This window comes from Sciurus vulgaris (assembly GCF_902686455.1).
Source record: "Sciurus vulgaris genome assembly, chromosome: 3".
NCBI classification, from domain to species: Eukaryota; Metazoa; Chordata; class Mammalia; order Rodentia; family Sciuridae; genus Sciurus; species Sciurus vulgaris.
In genome coordinates, this window is record NC_136463.1 from 184,900,188 (window position 1) to 184,919,971 (window position 19,784).

The following is a 19,784-nucleotide window of genomic DNA, read 5'->3' on the forward strand; positions in this document are numbered from 1 at the left end:
GCTGTGTTAACTGCAGCTCTGGAATGTGTTTTCTTGTTGGGCGTTACTTTCCTAGATGGTCCATTGGTTTCTAGTAATTGAATTTTGAACTCTTTAAAGAAGAATTAAAAGATAATTTCACAATGAAAAAGTCAGGGGGAAAGTTTAGAAAATTCTCTGGCATGATGAGTCAGTGCAGATGAGCTGCTTGCGGGTCTGCTTCTGGGACGCGCGTGTGTCCGTGTGCACACCCGTGTGCCAGACGTGGCCCCCAGGTCCCTATTGGGGGAAGCGTGCGGGCCGGGGAGGCGCGGGCGTGTGAGCGTGGCCCTCACCCAGATGCCCACTGTCCTTTGCCTTGCAGTCTCGGAAAGGGAGCGACCCAGACAAAGAGAAGAAAGGCCTGGAGAGCCGCGCGGACAGCATCGGGAGCGGCCGAGCCATCCCAATTAAACAGGTATGCGACGTCCCCCTCCCTGCCCGTCGCCGGAGACACACCCAGGTCGGCCGAGAGGACGCTGGCCCGGGGGCCAGGGTTGTTTGAAGTGCCGTGTTGATGAATGTAGAAGTCACTCACTTGACATCAATTAGGAGAGGTTCCTGTGAGTATTAAAATGGGATCATTAGAATGCAAAGAGGAAATGTGACCACAGCTGTAATGAAGTGCCGTGTGCGCCTGCATATGGAGTGGCTGTCCAGGCCGGGCTGGCTTCACAGGCTGTCTTTGTAGCGCGCCTTTGATTGGGCTGCTGGCCGCCAGGCGACACGGGTAAATCAGATCGCTGTACAAGAGCCCCTTGTGATCACAGGAATAGCCCGACGTGGCCCTAATTTGCTCTCGCAGACGGACATCTGAACACTGTTTCAGGCTGGACTGTGACAACGAGGCAATTAGTTGTGATAATCCTCGCCGGCGCGTCAGCTGCGCGGGCTTGTTTGTAATTTGCTAATGAAGGAATTGTAACTTTGATTAGGTTCAGTTTCATTTAGACCTTATTATATAAAGGAACATTTACAGCTGTAATGTGGGGCCTTAATTAAACTTCCTCATTACACAACAGGACTTGAATTCGAGCATTTGTTTTGGCCTATGCTGCTCGCCTGAAATAGGTTTCCATCAGCCCAGAAGCCGGTGCTAAATCACTTTGTCGCAACTAAAAAGCACTGGAATTCACGTGTGACGTGTTTTGCCGTTTTATTTCCAGGGAGAGTAAGACTAGAGTCCAGCCCCACGCGGTGGCTTCCGGAAGTGCCATCTTTTGGTTTGTTAAGGAAAGCCGGGTGATTCAGTGGGTTCTGCCTGAGGGAGAAGAAGAGATCTGTGGGTAGCATGGTAGCTCTGCCTCCAGTGGATGGCTTGTGACCGCTCTGGCCCTCCGGTTGATCCAGCCTGTGCCGCCGCCTCCTCCACGGGGACCCGCACGACTTTACTTCTCCTCTAGGAACAAACGCATCTGGGCACTGGCCACCTTTAAAAAGGGACAGTCTTTCCAAAAATATAGTTGGATCGTTTCAGAAATACAGTTGGACAGTTTGAGCAATGCAGGTTTCACTCATTTGAAGCAAACGGGAGCACAGCCTAGGTGGGGGCTGGGCAGTCCAGGGCGACGGTCCAGGGCATGGGAGAGGAAAGGGCAAGCTGGGCCCGGCATCTGGGATGAGACTGGAGGCCAGAGACCACAGGGCCTCCTAAGAAGCCCAGGACTGTTGCAGAGCCCCTCGCCGGCTGCAGAACAGAGCAGCCCACTGCTTCTTCCTGCACCAGGCTCTGCCCTTGCCTTGCCAGGTGGGGGCAAGGATGGTCTGGGCCTGGTGACCACGGCCATCATGCCTGTATAGAGGACACACAGTCATACATCAGATGACAAGCGTGGGTCACTTGGGGACCTTCACACCTTGCTGTGACCCTTCAGTCCATGCACGTGCCTTATTCCTTCAGCTCATTTATTTATCACCTAGCTCTACATAGTGTAATGTGCGTAGAGGTGTAATGGAATCACCAAGATCAGTGTTCTCTGTAGAACTGGCACGGGGGTACGGGCTGCAGGGAAAGATGGAGAATCTACACTGTTGCCCTGGCCCGTGTGCACTGTCGATTTTGGAGCGGGTGCACTCTAGCTGGGCAGGAGACCGTCTGCAAGCCAGCCTGACCCCCGTGAGCTTGGGCCTCGCTCAGTGTGTCCTTGTCACCTGCGGAGGGGCTCTTGCAGGCCAAGCTGCCCTTACCTGTGCAGGTTGGCCTAAACCGTCCAGCATCAGTCCGTCAAACCTGGTCCTGGGCAGCCTTTCGACTGTGAACATTCAGTCATCTCACTGAAATCTAGTGACAGTCTGGTTTCCTGGTGCCTCTGGGGCACGGGAAATCCTTGTCCCTCGTCAGTGCCCCTGACGTGTAGCCGCAGAGGAGCTGCTTCTCGGCATCCAAGCCTGCCTGGCGCGTGCCCCAGGCTTGGGACTGCTCTGTAGGATGGGAGCAGGAAGCCGTCTGGTCCTCTGGAACACTCAGGCGCGGGGACTCCAGCTCCAGCAGCCCTGGGGTTTTATGTCAGTAGTGTTCCGAGCGCCCTGGGCAGAGGCTCCCGGGCGCGGCAGGCCGTCGATGGTCCTGTGGGCCTCTCTGGCCTGCCTGCGCATGCCCAGGTTTCTGAGGAGCACGGATCACCGAGAGCCTCAGTTCTCGGCCCAGCGTGGTGGCTTCAACGTGGAAGCGAGGGACGGGGCGGCACGTGCCTGGCCTGGAGGAGCGGCTCGGCAGAGTCGCTCTTTGAGCACGTGCACAGTTGAACAGGTGCGTGTGATAGAGCCTCCTACATCCTCCAGTTCAACTCCTGGGAAGCTGGAGGCTGTGGGGAGGCCTTGTCCTGAGCTGACCCCTGAGGGCAAGTGCTCGAGACCAAACAGCTGGGAAGTGTAGGACTGGCCTTCAGACCAGGCCCCTCTGCCTAGGCCTGTGCTCTCTCCACTGCCCAAGCAATGAGGAGCCTGCAGAAAGCTCCGCAAGCAGAGATGTGTGTTAGGAATGAAATATGTGCACCCTGACCTCACACAAGATCTTCAGGGGCTTGCCTGCAGCTACCCACCCCTCTGGGGGACGCAGCCTGCTCCTCTGCTCTCGGTAGGAGGGGCCATTCCCCCAGGACTTGTTTTGTCTGCCACCTTTGCGTCCCTGCCCTTCTCACCATCAGCAGGACACCTTGTCCTCTCGTTCAGCCTGTGGTCAAAACGTGGTCCCTGCTCGCTGGCCGACAGGCCCTCTGCCTCATGGTGCCAGAGTCGCTGCGGAAGCTCAGCAGCCTGGGTGCAGTGGCAGTGGCAGGGGCATCGCCTGGCCTGGCCCTGGTTCCGAGCACTGCAGGCTCGCAGTGGCCTCTCCTCGCGGCTGAACTCGGTGTGTGCAGGGTGCACATATGTGGTGGGTAATCTTGACCCCGTTTCACTTCAGCGTTACAGCTCCTTTGCTGTGGGGCCACGTCTCCTCCCCAGTGTGGGAGCTCACCAGCCTCAGGTCCCAGGGTCGGGATGTCCCCGCCCCCGCGCCAGCTCGAGTTTCCGTCGAGAGTACGCTGGCGGTCTGGAGCTTACCGTCCTTCCCCTGGACCTGAGCCCACCTCTCACGGTTTCGCCTTTCCAGGCCTTGGAGGGGATTGGTGCAGAGAGTTGTGTTTCTTTACTTCTTAACGAGATAAGGTCTATTCGAATAGAAATCAAAAAGCAAAGCAAGAAAAATAAAAGCCAGAGGCCCAGCGCGGCGGCGAGTGGGCTTGTCACGTATTAATTTTTCATTGCTGTGGAGAGTCGTACGTACATAATCACTTGATTGCAGTGGGAGCTGGGGAGCTCCGACGGTGTCATTTGCATAAATCTTGTTAAGTCAATGGCAGTTAATGAAGTACAAATGAGCCCGGAGAAGGTGACATGCAGACCGTGGGTGGCAGATGGGAGGTCTGTTTAGGGGACGGCAGCTGTGTGCTCGCCTTTCTTTCTTTCTCTTTAGCATTTTTTAATCTCTATATTTGGGTACAGACACAGCCGAGGGCCTTGGCCTCTTCCCCCTCTGCGCGCTGCTGGCCAGAGCCCGGCCCTCTCCCACCGCTGCGGTGCACGCTGTGAACAGAGGCCACAGGCCTGCCTCGCGCTCAGTAGCGTGCACACAGCGAACCCGAATGTTGAAAGCTAATCGGTTTATCTTGTCATGCTTGTGCAGTTGGAAGTGTATTTTGGTTGGTGGGGACAAACTAAAAACCTTCTCACCGAGTCTTTCCAGGCGGCATTTGGTCTCGGGAGGTCTCCACGAGCAAAACGCTGCCTGCTCCTGATGCTTCCTGCTGGGGTTTCTGCCCCTCAGACAGGCCAGCTGCATTCGGCCTCTGTTCACACTGGCCATGGGGACCGGCAGCGCCAGGGGGTTAGTTGGCATTAAGAAGTGCAGAGGTGCCGGGAAGTGGGCCGAGCCAGGACCCTGGTCAGCTCGGGCCCCCGGCCTGTCTCGGCTTTGGCTGGCGTCCTGTGGGGGAGGCCCCAAGGCTCAGGTGCGCAGGGCTTCTGGGCGGAACCGCGCATCCTCCCGCCGCTTCTGGAAGTCTCCTGCTTGTTTGAGCTTTTGCCTGGTCTTTCGAGAGGAACCCAAGTCTCTGTCACACTGAGGAAATGTAGGCAAAGAGGGGTGTTCAGGGAGCCAGGAGCCCCAAACAACAGTGCAGGGAACACATCGCTGTTGCCGAGCTCACGAGAGCCGCCTGCACCATGTGGTTCCCGCCTGCCAAGGTGGTTGGTTTCCCAGCTCTGGGGACCACCAGGTCCTGCTGGAGACCTTGGCGCAGGCTTGCTTGCTTTTGCGATGCTCAGTGATAAACCGAAGGAACACGGTGTCTTCGTGAAGTTTCTTGCAAGTCTTGATTTTGACCTTGGACCTAGATGTCATGGCCACCTCTCAAGTGGAGAGTCACAGGTAGGAGCAGTAGTTTTTCACAGTGTGTAAAGCCGTGGGGAAGCCCTGTCCAGGGTGGCAGAGGAAGAACTGCCTGGCTGGGCATTCCTTACGCACCTAGTGCCAGGATGTGACCAGCTTCAAGCTGCACGTGGTTTTGATTCTCAGCTGTGAGTCAGTGGAAGGGGCCTCAGTATTCATCCCTTCGTCCGGCTTGTGCAGGCCACTGACCTGTGTGTATTGTCTGGTGCCTGAGTCAATACGAGGGTGTGTGTTGATAGCATGGGAAGAATATCTACAACCCGGTGACGCCCGAGAACGCCCCTGAGAGTCCAGCAGGCTACGGCATGTGGGCCCCTGGGCCCATGTGCTGCTCTCTCAGAAGAAACAAAACCGGAACTTAATAGCCACCTGAGGGGGAAGCAGGTCGCAGCAGGGCCGCCCTCCTTGCAACTGCTGCAGGGCGTTAGGATGCTGGCTGGTGTGGACGGAGCAGGACGCACCACACAGGAAGTGGGCTCTGCCTGGACGTAGGGGTGATTCACTGACCCGGCCCTGATGCCATGAAAGCTCACTTACCTCACTTGGGTGAACGACTTCCCAAGAGGCTCGCATTCAGCCTGGGTCACAACAGCTTGGACCCAATTAGGATCATTCATTTGTCACATAGACATATCACATGATTTTACTCCCACTCCTCAGATATCCCAGTGCCACTGGCAAGATAGTCCTAAGCATCCAGAGGCCCACCTATGGATCTACAGTCATCCTTCTTGGAAGGAGCAGGACATATCCTCCACCGCCGGTCCCCTGCTGTGTGGACAGTGCAAGCGGGTGGCCACGTGGTTCCTGCAGAATGCTTAACGAGATCACTTTCACCAACGTGAGGAGTCCATCATTTAAACATGAACCTTCGAAGTGAGTTCTAACTGTGCTCCCCTCGGCCACAAGGGCTCCTGAGGGCGACTTGAAGTAGGACACGCTGAGCTGCTTTATCCTCCACAGACTTCGTGCAAATACGAGGTCATCTCCAGGACCCAGAGTGAACCCTAGAGCCCCGCGTGGTCAGCGCGTGCGTGACCCGGGAGCCGGGGTAGTGCCTCGGTGTTATTTTCCTTGAAAGTTCAGTGACGATGATGAAACCGAACTCCTTACGAACTCAGAAATAAGGCAAGAAAGGAAAAAGTCACCTGGAAACCGCGGAACGTCTCTGCAAGTCAAGCTGTGGTGGACACCCGTTACCAGTTTGTTTCCGTACTGATTTATTGATGAGGTCTTCATTTCTGGTGTGATTTTTGTCAGACTCAATCAATTTCCAGCGAGCCTGTGCTCATCCTGGTGCTGATTGCCCTGGATGCTCTGCTGGGGCTGAGGGGACAGAAGATGTTTGTGGCCAGGCTGACTCAGGTGCGCCGTGAAGACCCAGCCCGAGAGCTCTGACCCTAGGGACTGAGTGCCCAAGGAGCTGCGTCTGCAGGATCGGGGGCTAGCAGCCCAGGTGGAGAGAGGGCTGGGCAAACAGGTAGGCTGTCCTGCTGGTCCTGGATGTGAGAGGGTGCGGTGGCAGGGCAGGTGGGGTTCAGGAGAAGGTGTGAGGAGGGACCTGGAAGGCCAGCTGTTGAGGTGCCCAGGGCACTGGCTACCTGCAGAGGTGCTGATTTCCCCACCTTCGTGGTGGGGCATCCTGCAGTTTCCCACAAAGTAGTCATGGGCTATGGGACTGGTGACTGCCCGGAACTCATTCCAGCTCCTGCAGAGAGGGTGCCCGGTCTGGGACCTGAGGGTGGGCCAGCATGCCCTTGCCTCTGAGTGGCCTGTCGCCTGTGCTGCATCCTTGCTGTGCCCACCCAGCATGTACCAGGGATAATTCTCTGTTGGTGAATTCGTAGTACCAGAGTCATTGACCCCATGCAAGTGCCAGACAGGCCGGGCTCCGCACTGTATACCTGTGAGGTGCCACAGTGCCGTGTCACAGATGCGGAGAGTAAGGCTCAGGTGACACTGTGACTTGCAGAGGTTGCCTGGGTTGCTGTCCTAAAATACCACAGACGGTGACCCCACACAACGTCACTTACACAGTCCTGGAGGCTGACAGTCCAGGACCAAGGCACAGGGAGGGTTCATTTCCAGGCAGGCCCCTCTGCATGGCTTGAGATGGCTGCCTCCCTGTGTGTGCGCCCTGGCATCTCTTGCTCTCTGCAAGGACATCATCCTGTTAGACTAGGGCCCCACCCTTGGGGCCTGCATGTCTACACTTACAAGCCTACGTGTCTCCTAAAGACCCTGCCTCCAGATGCCGCCGCCTTGGGGCAGGGGTCTTCATGTGTGAACTCCAGGCCACAATTCAATCCAACACAGCAGAGCTGGGCAGGAGTGCCCTCGGTGTGCCAGGGGGGCCATCTGTGACCTTCTGCCGAGACCTTCCTGTGACTACAAAGGAGGTCACTTCATTCCTGCCAACACTTCTGAGTGTCCAGAGGACCCGCCGTCGGCTGCAGTGTGGGCTGCATAGGGAGCATGTGGGACTCAGACTCTTCGACCTGAGCACTTGCACTGAAACCCTCCTGCTTGTGGCAAACTGCAGTCACACGCCACACGACATCACGGCGGTCGACAGAGTGCGGTGGTGGTCCCAGATTATATTGCCCAGTGATGTGGTTCCCACCCCTGTAAGTACACTCTGTGATGGTCCTAGAACAAAAATCCCCTAGTGCTGTTTCTCAGGACCCATCCCCGTTGTTAAGCAGATGTGTTATGAGACCACTGACAAACTGAATCCTGAGGCATGTAGGTCCTACTGTGCGCGACACTTTCTGTCCCAGTTCTAGCATTCTATCCCTGTTTAGCAGAGACTTTTGTTGTTTTGGATTTGAAAAGAAAAGAAAAGCCCCTTTCCCATGGGGGCTGCTGCTCAGGACCCAGGGCAAATGTCAGTCCTATAGCTGGAGCTATCCAGGAAAACACCTGCTAATGAGTAGGGGCCCACAATTCTAGGGTCTGTCTTAAAGGCAGCTTCCCTTCTGGCCTTCCAGAACAGTCACCTGTGCAGCAGGTTCCTATGACGCTGGCTCTGGCACCATGTTCTTCATTTATCCCAAGTGTAAAGGATGGTGCCCAATACCTACCTCCTGACTGAGGGAAAGGTGTGGCCAGAGCTTAGAGACCCCACGTCAGCCTGGAGGCCTCTCGCCCCAGCTAGAGCCCCACGTGTGACTGGCTGAGCGTGCAGAGGTCCACGGGACTCCTGAGAGGTCTGCAGTCCAGTCTGCCTTCACTCTGAATTTCTTACCATTTGCTGAGTTAGGATTTGGTTTCTCTGTGTTTAAGAATACAAAGCAGAGAGGGCTTCCCAGACTAGGTCTTCTTCTTTGTGAATGGAGTGGGACGCCCGTTAAGCACCTGTCCCAGCAGGAAGAATCACACTGGCCGGAAGTTCACACCATGCTGGAACCCCTTGGACAGCTGGTGTGGCTCTCAGATGGGACACTTTTCACGAAGACTGTTGAGGACCTGGCTGCCCGCCTCCTATGAGGTGATGCGCCCGCCCAGTCGGACCCTGCTGCCCCATCATGTTCTCTTTGTTTTGTTTTTGCTGCACTGGGGATTGAACCCAGGAAACTACCACTGAGCCACACCCCAACCTTTTTTATTTTTATTTGGAGATAGGCTCTCACTACGTTGCTGAGGCTGACCTCAAATTTGTGATCCTCCTGCCTCAGACTCCCGAGTCTCTAGGATTACAGGTGTGTACCACCATGCCTGGCTCAGCTCCCTCTCGATTGGTTTTTCTGTGGCGGGCTCCACAGCCTTCTGCTCCAGGAGTTCCACAGAGGGAGCTTGAGATGAGGTCTTGGGGCTTCAGTTAAGTGTCAGGGTTGAGTCTTGAGAGATTGCATTTCCACACTCCCAGGTATGCCAAAGCCGCTGGGCCACCAGGGCCACACTTTGAGCTCCCGACAAGACAGCTGGGGTCACTGGAGCTTCTGCTCTTGTCTTATGCAAGGGGCTCCTGTCCTCAGGTAGTGCCTCGGATCTGTGCTTGTCCATCTCGGCCTGCCCTTGAGGCCCCCATGGATGGCCTTTTGCTCTGGAAGACGAACCTCACTCACCGTGGCAAGTGGTGTTCTCTCTGCTCCTCCCGAGGCCGTGAGGGTCTGGGGTCTTCCACTTCTTGTTGCCTAGACATTCTTCAGCGACCTCTCCGGGGTGCTTCTTTGCAGGGCCCACTCCGGGCACACTCAGGACGGGGCCAGGGGCTGCAGGGTAGGGGCCGGAGACTGCGGCCATGGAGGTGGCCCTGGTAACCATAGGGAGAGGAGGTTCATGGTGTGAGATCATTTTCCTTCCCCCAAGTAAATTCTGTGCCTGTTTAAAAAAATATGTTGGAGAAGATTCACTTTTTATTGGGTTATACTTTTAGGAAAAAGTACAATTTAAAATTCATTCTTTAAATGTAAGTATCTCATGTGTATAAGATACTGTGTGTTACACACAAGTGTTCACTTTTTAATCTTTGAAGAATAAAACCTTAGCAGTTATCTACAATCATTTCAGAAAGCCCTTTTATTTTCAAACTTATACTTCTCATTATTCATGTGCAAGACATTCCATCTAAGTGAATGTCTTCGTGTTCCAATTTTGTTTAGAGGTTTTTTTTTTGTTTTTTTTTTTTTTTTAACCATTGTATGCACAAATTTTAGTGATGCCAGAGTGCTTTTATAATTGCCAAAGTTTTACCCCATGACTCGGCATGCATCAGACTCAGCCTTTGTGATGGGAACTCATGATAGAAACAGGAGTGTGTTTGTTGTCCAGAAGTTATTCTGTAGAAAAAGTGTTTTATTCTGGGCTGGGGCTGGGGCTTAGTGGTAGAGCACTGGCCTGGTCTGTGTGAGAGACACCCTGGATTCGACCCTTAGTACCACATAAAAATAAATAAGTATCGTGTCCATCTACAACTAAAAAAAAAAAAAATTAAGTGTTTCTATTCTTTTAGATAAACATAAGAGTTTTCATACATATAAATGTGTAAATGTCCTCCCAGCTGCACAGACACTGGTTAAGACGTCCTGTGTAGACCGGGGATGTCGGGCCCTGGGGCTCGTAGCTAATAGAATGGAAATTGAACATTGAGAAATCATTTTATACTGGGGTTTATCATTAACAGAGTGTCCATGGAATAGCAAGCGACGGTAAAGACAACCTGTGCACTGGTAACGGGCAGGACAGGAACATGGAGTGCCCTTGGCCTACAGTTGGATGCACAGGAGCCAAGCAGGGATCGGGGGCAGGTAGAGAACCTGGGGAGTGTCCACCATTGACTTTGAAATCATTTTAAACCCAAAGAAGTTTCAAAACAGTACAGAGTCCCTGTATCCCTTTTACCCAGTTTCCTCTGAAGTGAACCTGTTTACACAACCTCATCCAGTGATCAAAAACAGGAAATTAGCTGGGTGCAGTGGGCACCCCCGTCACCCCACAGCTCAGGAGGCTGAGGCAGGAGGACGGCAGCTTAGCAAGATCCTGTCTCATAATGAAAATAAGACTGAGAACGTAGCTCAGTGGCAAAGGCCCTAGGTTTGAGGGAGACACAGAAGGGCCCAGGCAGGCAGGGCCAGATGGCAGTGAGGAGGCCGGGCGGGGCCAGAACAGAGGAGCTCGGAGAGGTCTGCTGGTGAGGCCAGTTTCCTGCTTGATGAAAGTGCTTGTGGACACGAGTGGACAGATACTTCTGTACTTCTGCTCCTGAGCAGGGGACCCAATAGAAAAACTAAATCAGACATGTGGACAGAGGGAACACCAGTCAGTAACAGTGAGGAGCGCATGGACGGGGAGGAGATAAGGAGAGGAGGAAAGTCCAGAGACCGTAAAAAGAACAGTTCGGACTCCCCACCAGACTCCCAGCTCAGGGCCCTTCTCTTTGGAGAGGCCTGTCTCTGTATCTCTGTGGCTTTTGCAGTAAACCCGCTGCTTGCCGGCTTGCTGCCTCCGTGTCCTGTTCTTCAGTTCTCTGCTGAGTGGGGACAGTGAACCCAGCACCCCTGGATGGTGATGATTTCAGTACCTAGTATCAAAAGAAAAAGAAAGAAAGAAAAAAAGAAAACTGCTGTTGGTGCTGGTCTGGGGCTAGTGACAGATTCGGGGTCTCCTTGTCGCTGAGGAAGGAGCGACAAGACCATGCAAGACTCCAGCTTCCACTTAATTGCTGTGTGCCTCTGGTCACCTGCACTCTTGACAGTCCCTCAGGCTTCCTTCCTCCGTGCCCTGGCACTGTCGGGAGCGTGGCTCCCCGGCTTGGGGATCGCCTGTGCGTGGAGTGGGGGGAGGGCGTTCTGCAGGAGCAGGGGGTGCCTGTCCTCCCCATGCTCTGGCAGCGGTGCTGCCCCCACCCCATCCCGCTCCCTGTGACCAGCACCGTGGGCACGGGGATGAGGCAAGGTCTGCAGGGTTCTTCCTTGGAATGTGGTGTTTCTTCCCTTAGAGGAGGTCATGAGGGTGTCTCTGGGGAGGTACTTGGACACCGTGCTGATGCTCTGTAAGTAATTTTTAATGCTATAAATTGTATTATGTGATAGTTTTTCTAAAAGTGTTTATAAAATGCCCTGGCTGTGCGCACACGTATTGGCTTTGCTGGCAGAGTTTACTTCCCCCTCTTTACACGGGGAACTTCAGGAGTCTTCGGGATATATGAACTAGCCTAGGTATCAATCGGGTGCAAAAGCCCTTTAATACAGTCATGCACGCCACTCAAGCATGCCCTCTGGCCTGACTGCCTGGTGTCCTTCCTTCCGCCTGTCCTTGATTTGTCCACTCACCAGAGGACTTTCAGCTGAGCTCTGGTTGGGCCCTCCTGCAGTGGAGGGAGGCTGGGCCTGAAGGGAAGATCTAGGGAGACCCAGGTGAGGAGCAGCCAGGAGTGCTAGGCAGGAATGAGTGAGTGGTCTTCCAGGTCACACCCCACCAAGGTCGAGCAGGCAGTGCCACTAAGGTGCCCCAGCCAGGCTGGATCTGCCTCATATTGTTGCATTAAAATTGAACATTCTTGGGTCAGGATTTTGCATGTTGTTCTTAGGTGGTTCCTTCGAGGGAATCAGGAGTACACATGTGTGCACGTGTCTGTGTATGCACATTCCTGGGGCTTGTTAACTTCACTAACGCGAGCCGGGAGCATAGCACCTATCTTGCCACATAGATTAGCTGTACATTTCTTCTTTTCGTGGCCTTCCTACTTTCTGGCCAAATAACTAAGTGTTCTCTGCACTGGAATTGCCCTGTCTGACCACAGGAGCAGCTGTTTTTAAAGCTTGAAGGGGTCCTCTCCTTTGCATGTAGGGAACCTGAGTCCCAGAAAGGGCAGATGATTGGCCCAGGTCCTCTTGAGGTGGGGGTTTGCAGCCCACCCTCGCAGAGGTGTATTCCGGATGCCTGTCCCCCACCAGCACCAACATTACAACTTGTCATTTTTCCTCGTGCACTATTTAAAAAAAGAAAAGAAAAAAACAGTATTACTGTTTGAAGCTTGGTATTCTGATTGTAGTGACTGGCTGGTTTTTTCTAACTTGAATCCCCTTGAGCTTCCTAGGTTTGAGGAAGGGAATAAATAAAAAGTGCTGTGTTCTAAATGCGGTGGCCCTTTCTGGTAGGCACAGCCATTGCGTGCACGTGCACGTCTCCCGTGGCTCACAGGTTCCCCGGCAGTACACCATGTGGATGAAGAAGCTGAAGCTCTCCTTACACACATTGTAAAGCCAGTAGGACCCAAACTCGTTGAGTGGCCTCCTCTGCCACTGTAGCTGAATCGGTGACATAAAAAATTCAACATCGGCAATGCCGTGGACAGCTGCAGAATCATTTTCTAGTAGCGCCAGCCTGGAGGGGACTTGAGCTGGTGGCGGCTGTGTTTTGGAGTCCAGCTTGGCCTTCTGTGGAATCTCACTGCCTACCGCAGAAACCCTCTCGGTGGATTCAGTGCCAGTTGTTTGTCATCGGAGGAGCTGGAATTCACTGTGGTTTTAATTAGTTGATTACTAGTTCTTTAAAATGTACTGTACTCACTGTGGGTCTTGCAAATTGGTAACTGGTAGCTACCAGTATAATTAAATATTTCAGAGCACTTGGCTACAGTAGCATTGAACTGTGAAGAAATAATGTTGTATAGCCAATCAAAAAGAGATCCTTGTAAACTCATTTACAGCGTCAGTGTGTGTTAGGACCATCACAGAGATGCTTATTGCGGGAGAAATTAAAGATACAATTTTGTGCTAAGAGGCAATATAGAAATTAGTTCCTGAATTACTGGTTAATTGATTTGGCAAATCCCGCGGGTCTGCACGCTCCTTTTCCACCCTTTTGTTGTTGCGTTCAGTTAACAGTGACTATTCCCAGAGCAATAAAAGTGTTTTTTCCCACTTAGATTAGCTATGCCCTTACTTCAGACTGCCCACATGCATATCTGCAGCCCCCCAAATCCCTGCCCAGGTGCAGCTGTGGTGTTCCCGGCGCATCGTTGCTTTCTGTATTCCCACCAAGGGAGCCAGTACACGCGTGGGATTGCGTCATCTCCGCAGAAGGAGAAGGTGTGTTTGCACCTCCTGTTTACGGTTACTCCCCTGCACAATCCCCCCACTAATGGAAATGCACCTTTTTATCAACAGAGGAGGAGATGTAGTAGACTTGATTTGCGGAAGACTTTTCTTATTGTTTGCAATTCAGCAGGAAGAGCTATACAAAACACCATTTGTAGGAAATTGCAAATTGCTGCTGGAAATGGTGTCCCCGGAAAACAAGACCTGCTTACCCCATTGAAACTGAGCTGCTGCCCAGAGGAGCTGCTGGACCTGGCTTCCTGTCCTGAAAAGCTCTGCTGTCCTCATGGGGACGGGGACGACTGGAGTTCATACACATTGGCATGAAGGGGATAGAGTGATCGGCCTTTCCAACCAGCTGCCCTCGGGACAGCAGCCTAACCTGGTGAACTTGACTTCATTTTGGGGAACTGTTCTTCATATCTTGTTGGCTGTGCCTGTGGCCCAAGAGGCAGCATAAAAGGACTTTTTGAAAAATAGCATTCGCTGATTCTAGGTCAGCCCGTTCATTGCTTTCTCTTGCCCTCTACCATCACTTATATATAAATGTCATTATGCCTTTGCTTAATTAATTAGGCAGTTGGCATGCTCTTACCCGTGTCTGCTTTTTAAAATATATGACAATAGTTTATTTTCAGTTTGAATAAGTAGGAAATGTGTGCATTTAGTACTTTGTTTTAAAAAGTGTAAGGCTTGTGGCAAGAATCAATGCTTTAAAAATTTGACACAATTACATCTTTTCCAAGTAGATATGTTTGCGCATGTATGTATGCACACCCGTAAATATGTATATGTAAATATGTGTAATCATACTGGTCTGATATACAGTAAATACAGTGTCATAAAAGGTAAGCCCGAAAGCCTTTGGGCTGCAGCCGAGCGCAGGCGCAGAAGCAGCGGCAGCTCTTTGCTCCCACCACAGGCCCTGGTTAGAGCTTCCCGCGGAGGCGGGCCATGCTGGAGAAGCAGGAGCCCCTGGTGGAGAGACTGCCCTGTCCTCCTCACAGGGTCCCCATGGTGCGGCCTCCGCCACCCGAGGACGCCATCTGGTGGCAGTGGTGTGAAGACCCTCTCTCCCCCCAAGGCTGCTGGTCCCGAGCAGATTTGGCCAGTCCACTTGGGGTTTTCGGGTGACATGATAGTGACTCCACAGTTGGACAGCTGGAGAATCCAACCCCAGATCCCACCTCAGCTGCTCGTGCAGGGATGAGGGAGCTTCGCGGCCCTGGGCTGCCTGGGGCAGGGCTTGCGCATCTCCTCCAGCTGCAGAGGATGAGAAGCACACCTGCTTTAGGTGAAGCACAGCCATGGACCTTGGGGCTTCCAGGTAGACCTGACTTTTACCTTCTGCTCCATAAACACATGGAATATTGTTTATCGTGAATTTATCATGAATTACTGGTTGTCTTTCTCCCAGGGTTCAGGTGACTTTGGTTCTTCTCCCTCACGTGCTTGTGCTGTGGTTTAGGGGCTTTGACCTGAGAATTGAGACCAGAGGACACTCTGCTGCCCACGGCTGAGGACTTTGGAGCGGGAGGTGAGGGCTGCCAGTGAGCTCCAAGGTGATGAACATTCTTTCCTGATATTCTCATGGTATTTCTGTACTTTAATGACTATTTCTACTAATACTGGTACTAATAATTTTTAATGGTTCACATTGAGTAGGTGACATTTTGATACATTAATGAGCCTTATCAATGACTTTTAAAAGTTCTTTAGTGTGCCAGGACATTTGGTTGCTAGGCCCCCTGAAGGAAGTGGGGAGGGTGTGGCCATGCTCCTCCCCATGTTCCCCCTCAGCACGGCGAGTCACCATGTCATGTGGGAGAGCAGTATCGATCTCAGTCACGTCACAGGGACTGGATCATACTTGGAAGGTTCGTCCTGGGATTCCCCTCAAAGGGTTTGCCTCTGCAAGAAGGTCCGCCAGGTACCTTGCAGACAGGGTGCTTTCCGGGTAGATGGACCCCGCTGGAACACGAAGGGCCAGGGGCCCATGCTGGGACGTGTAGGAGGGGAGGCTGCTGGCTAAACATACTGGCGCTGTGCAGCACGCAGGCTGGCAGCAAGAGCCCCCGGGACCAAGGACTGCCCAGGCCACTGTGGGTCCTGGTACGGGCACACCGATACACATTGCCTCGCGCTGGTGTCTTGAGAGGCATCCCAAAGAAAGATCAGTGTGCACAGCGACCTGCATTCTGTTTTGCTGAGTGTTTTTCGGTTGTCGTCAGGCTTCTGGGAAAGAGTAGCCATTCTCGGGCCCGGGAACCAATGGAAGAGGAAGTACTTTGAGGACAGGAAGGTGCTTACCTGGTTGTGCCACTGTGTAGGCCCGGCTGCCCCTGTGTCAGCCCCTGGGGTGAATGTGTCACGAGGTCAGGGGCTGGTTAATCCTCTCGGTGGGTGACGTACCCCACACCCGTGGAACAGTTTCCAGTAGATACTTACACATGAAGACTCAGTTCTCACCACCGTCTTAGGAGCGGTAATGGTGAACTCTCCGATTGACAGATGAGTGGGTACTGAGAAAGACTGCTCGTTGTCACACGGCCTGGGATGGTGACACTGACGTGCTGTCTGGGGGCTGCCCAGGAGTCGCAGAGTTGGTGAGAAGGTTAAGGGTGGAATTGCTGGGGGCAGTCTGCTGACTGATGGTGGACCTCTGAAGTGGGAAGCTCGCAGACGGTCAGGGTGGAGTAGGCACATGTTGTCCTAGGGCGGCAGATCACACCTGGCTGGCGTGTCACTCGGCTGTCATTGGTATTCCTGGTCTACACAAAGAAAACGGCTGTCTTATAGGACTCATGGATCCCGACTGTGTGAATATTCAGGGGACCTCCCAGAGAGGATAGAGCGTGTGTCCTGCCTTAGACAAATCTCCTGGACACTGTTATCCCAACATTCTGATGCTCAGTTTTGGAGATGAGATGTTGCCTTGAGCTGTGGTTTCACAGCCTGGCAGAGGGGCTGATGCGGGGGCCAGAGCCTGTTGTGTTCCTATGCTTCCCACACTGTGTGCTGGGGAAGGGGGCGGTGCGGGGTGCCATGGCTTTCTCTGTCACCTCAGTCCACAGGCGGGAAGCAGAGCCCAAGCCTTTTCCATGGGACCAGAAGACCTCCATCTGTAGCCCGCCTGCCCAGACTTGTTGGTGATGAGGGTACATTGCATTTTCTGCGGAGAGATCTGGAGTGCCGTGGCCATTGCCAGAATCTGTTTTAGTGACCCAGGATTCCTTTACCTTCTGTCTGCTCCGTGCTGGGCAGCCCTGACTGTTTCCACCTTGCTTTCCGAAGCCAGAGGGTTTTCAGAATAGAGATCCTGTGACATACTAACCAAGTTTCAAGTGATAGGACCCTGTGAGCAGGAAAGGATGCCATGTTTGACATTGGTAGTGATGGTGACCAAAGGACATTTGGTTGCTGGTGCAGGGGTGGGGCGTTCAGTAGCATCTCTGTGAGGCCAGGTTGGTGGTTTCCATGCACCTCAGGGAGATCAGTCACTGACTTCGTTATGTTTCGTGAAAGCCTTTGTTTTAATGATAAGTACTTTTTAGTTCTTTAGGTACCACACACGTATCAGTATCACTCTCTCTGTGGGAATCCTTTGTACTCATGACAGTGTGGTGTCTCAGCATGACGGTGGAGTCTGTCGTCTCTTGGGGCAGTGTGGTGAGTAGAGCAAGTGGACAGCAGGCTCCCTGGGCCCCTGAGGCCTCCGCGGTGCAGTGAGTGTCTAAAGGAGGACCGAGAGAGCCGGAGAGGTGACCTTCCTGCAGGGATCAGAGAGAGCGGCATGAAGATCTTGCCATGGGCACTGCTGGGCGGGGCAGAGGAGCTCCCGGAAGTCAGCAGTTGGGGCAGCGGGTGCGTCTGGACTGCCAGCAGGAGGAAGGTGTGGGCAGAGGTCAGGACAGCGGTGCAGACGGCTCCTTGCCGCAGGTGGTCCCTCTCGTGTGGGCAGGGCGGCACAGCACAGCTTGGCCTAGAGTGCTTCGCGTGCCCAGAAACCCATCCTCTGCGCGAAAAGTATCATAGATCAAAGTCGTGTTAGCCCCAGCCTGTGTCACGTCCTGGCCCAGGCACGCGGCCTGCGGTGGAGCTGGCCTTGCCCTTGTGATCGTGGGACTGACCAGAAGCCGTGTGTTGCCGCTGCAGTGTCCCAGGGAGGGTGGAACCACTCACTGAGCCAGGCAGAGGTCCAAGTTCAAAACTCAAGTGCGGTTTCCACTGATTGCAGATTGCTTTTACACCATCGTGAAGTCAAAAATCCTCTGGAGCCACCGTGGGCTGGGTGAATGGGGCGGCAGCTGCAAAAGGGTCCAGGCAAACTGACGGGGAGGCCCCCAGAAGGCCGGGTGAGGGGGACCTGGCTCTGCGGATGTCTCTGGGAGAGCAGGTGGACTGGACTGGAGCCGTAGCGGGTGGGTCTGCGGGGTCAACTAGCTTTATGTTCACAGGCCAATCAGCTGCTTGCCAGACTTCCTAGAAAGGAGGCATGAAGGGACCCTGCTGCCAGAGGCCAATCGGCATTGCCCTTGGTCCCTCAGAGCCAGCCCATGAGGTTCTGAGTGCAAGTGCTAAATGGTCAGTTTCACTCATTTTTTTTCTTTCAGAACTACTATTCCATTAAACATCGATGGTTCAGAAGGCCAAGGATAAAGTGTCCTTTCCTCAGGAGGAAGCTCTTGTGTGTCGAGAGTGCTTTGTGGGACCCTGGGTCATGGGGGCTCCCTCCTCACTTTGGAGGGAAGTGATGTCAGAGGTTGAGGCAGAGCATCTTGTGTTTCCAGGCAGGTCCAGGAAGGTCACAGACCCCAGTCCTGTGTCAACACAGCACTCCAAGGTGCTGCCAGTCTTACCTTGCAGCTGGTCAGCATAGAGCAGTTGTAGGTGCCCAGGGGAGTTGAGTGGCAGGTACAGCGTCCCCCCTGCAGCTCCCGATGACCTCCACCCGCCACCCTCGTCATCATCACCTGGACTCAGCAGTTTACGTGGTGGTTCACATGGTGTTCTGTGGGTTTGGACAAGTGTGTGCTGACATGCGTGCACTATTGCAGTTGTGTTGCACAGTCGCCGTCCTGCAGGTTGGAGCCCTGTCAGATTGGCAGCTTCCATTTGCTAGGACACTTAAGGTGCTCTATGTCCCTGCCCTGGTCAGGTAGTTCCTTTTCCTGTTTGCTCTGAAAGATACTGTGGTGTAGGATGATCCACACGGCTCCTCCATTCTCCCATGGAGGGACATCTTGGATTCCTCTAGGTTTTGACAGTTATGATTAAAATTGCTATGAACATTTGTGTGTGGATTTTTATGCACACCTAAATTTGTAACTTGCTCCTGTAAACACTAAGGGACACGATCACTAGATTGCATGGTAAGAATGATTTTAGTTCTGTAAGAAACTGCTGGCTGTGGTCCACGGTGGCCATGTCACTCCACCTTCCCACCAGCAACCTGGGAGTTCCCATGGCTCCATGTCCTTGCCAGCATTTGATGATGTCAGCGTTCAACTGTAGCCATTCAGAGGTGCGTAGTGGGATTTCCTTGTTTTAATTTGCAGTTACCTAGTGATGTGCAGTGCTGAGCACCTTTTGGTATGCTGCTTTGCCCATCTGTGTCTTCTTTGGTGTGGTTTTGTTTGGATCTGCTCACTGCATAATTCAGTTTTCTTGTTGGTTTGAAGAGTGCTCTGTTCTAGATGATGTCCTTTGTTTTCTTTTTAACATTCTTTTTTTTTATAACAGACTGCACTTGGATTCATTGTATACAAATGGGGTATAACTTTTCATTTCTTTGGTTGTACACGATGTAGATTCACACCATTTGTGTAATCATACACATACATAGAGTAATGATGTCTGTCTCATTCTACCATCTTTCATAACCCTGCCACCTCCCCTTCTCATTTCCCTCTACATAATTCAAAGTTCCTCCATTCCTCTCTTACCCCCGACCCTCAGTATGTATCTTCATCCCCTTATCAGAGAAAACATTCAGTCTTTGGTTTTTGGGGTTTGGCTTATTTCATTTAGCTTGATATTCTCTGACTCCATCCATTTGCCTGCAAATGCCATAATTTCATTCTTCTTTGAAGCTGAGTAATATTCCATTGTGTATATATACCATAGTTTCTTTATCCATTCATCAGTTGAAGGGCATCTAGGTTGGTTCCACAATCTAACTATTGTGAATTGAGCTGCTGTAAATAGTGATGTGGCTGTTTAACTGTAGTATGTGTCCTTTATCAGACCTGCCTTTTTTCAGTTGTAGATGGATTCCATAGCTTGATTTATTC

The 19,784-nt window shown here is 52.8% G+C and overlaps 1 protein-coding gene across 11 annotated transcripts in view; it reads left to right on the top strand.

Moving 5' to 3' along the window:
* AGAP1 (ArfGAP with GTPase domain, ankyrin repeat and PH domain 1) overlaps positions 1–19,784 on the top strand; it is a 479,134-nt gene that overhangs the window by 235,930 nt on the left and 223,420 nt on the right. For all 11 annotated transcript variants that reach the window (XM_079132266.1, XM_079132265.1, XM_079132259.1 and 8 more), the window contains one exon: positions 344–436. In XM_079132266.1, coding sequence (XP_078988392.1) covers positions 344–436 — 93 coding nt within the window. The remainder of the gene's footprint in view (positions 1–343; positions 437–19,784) is intronic.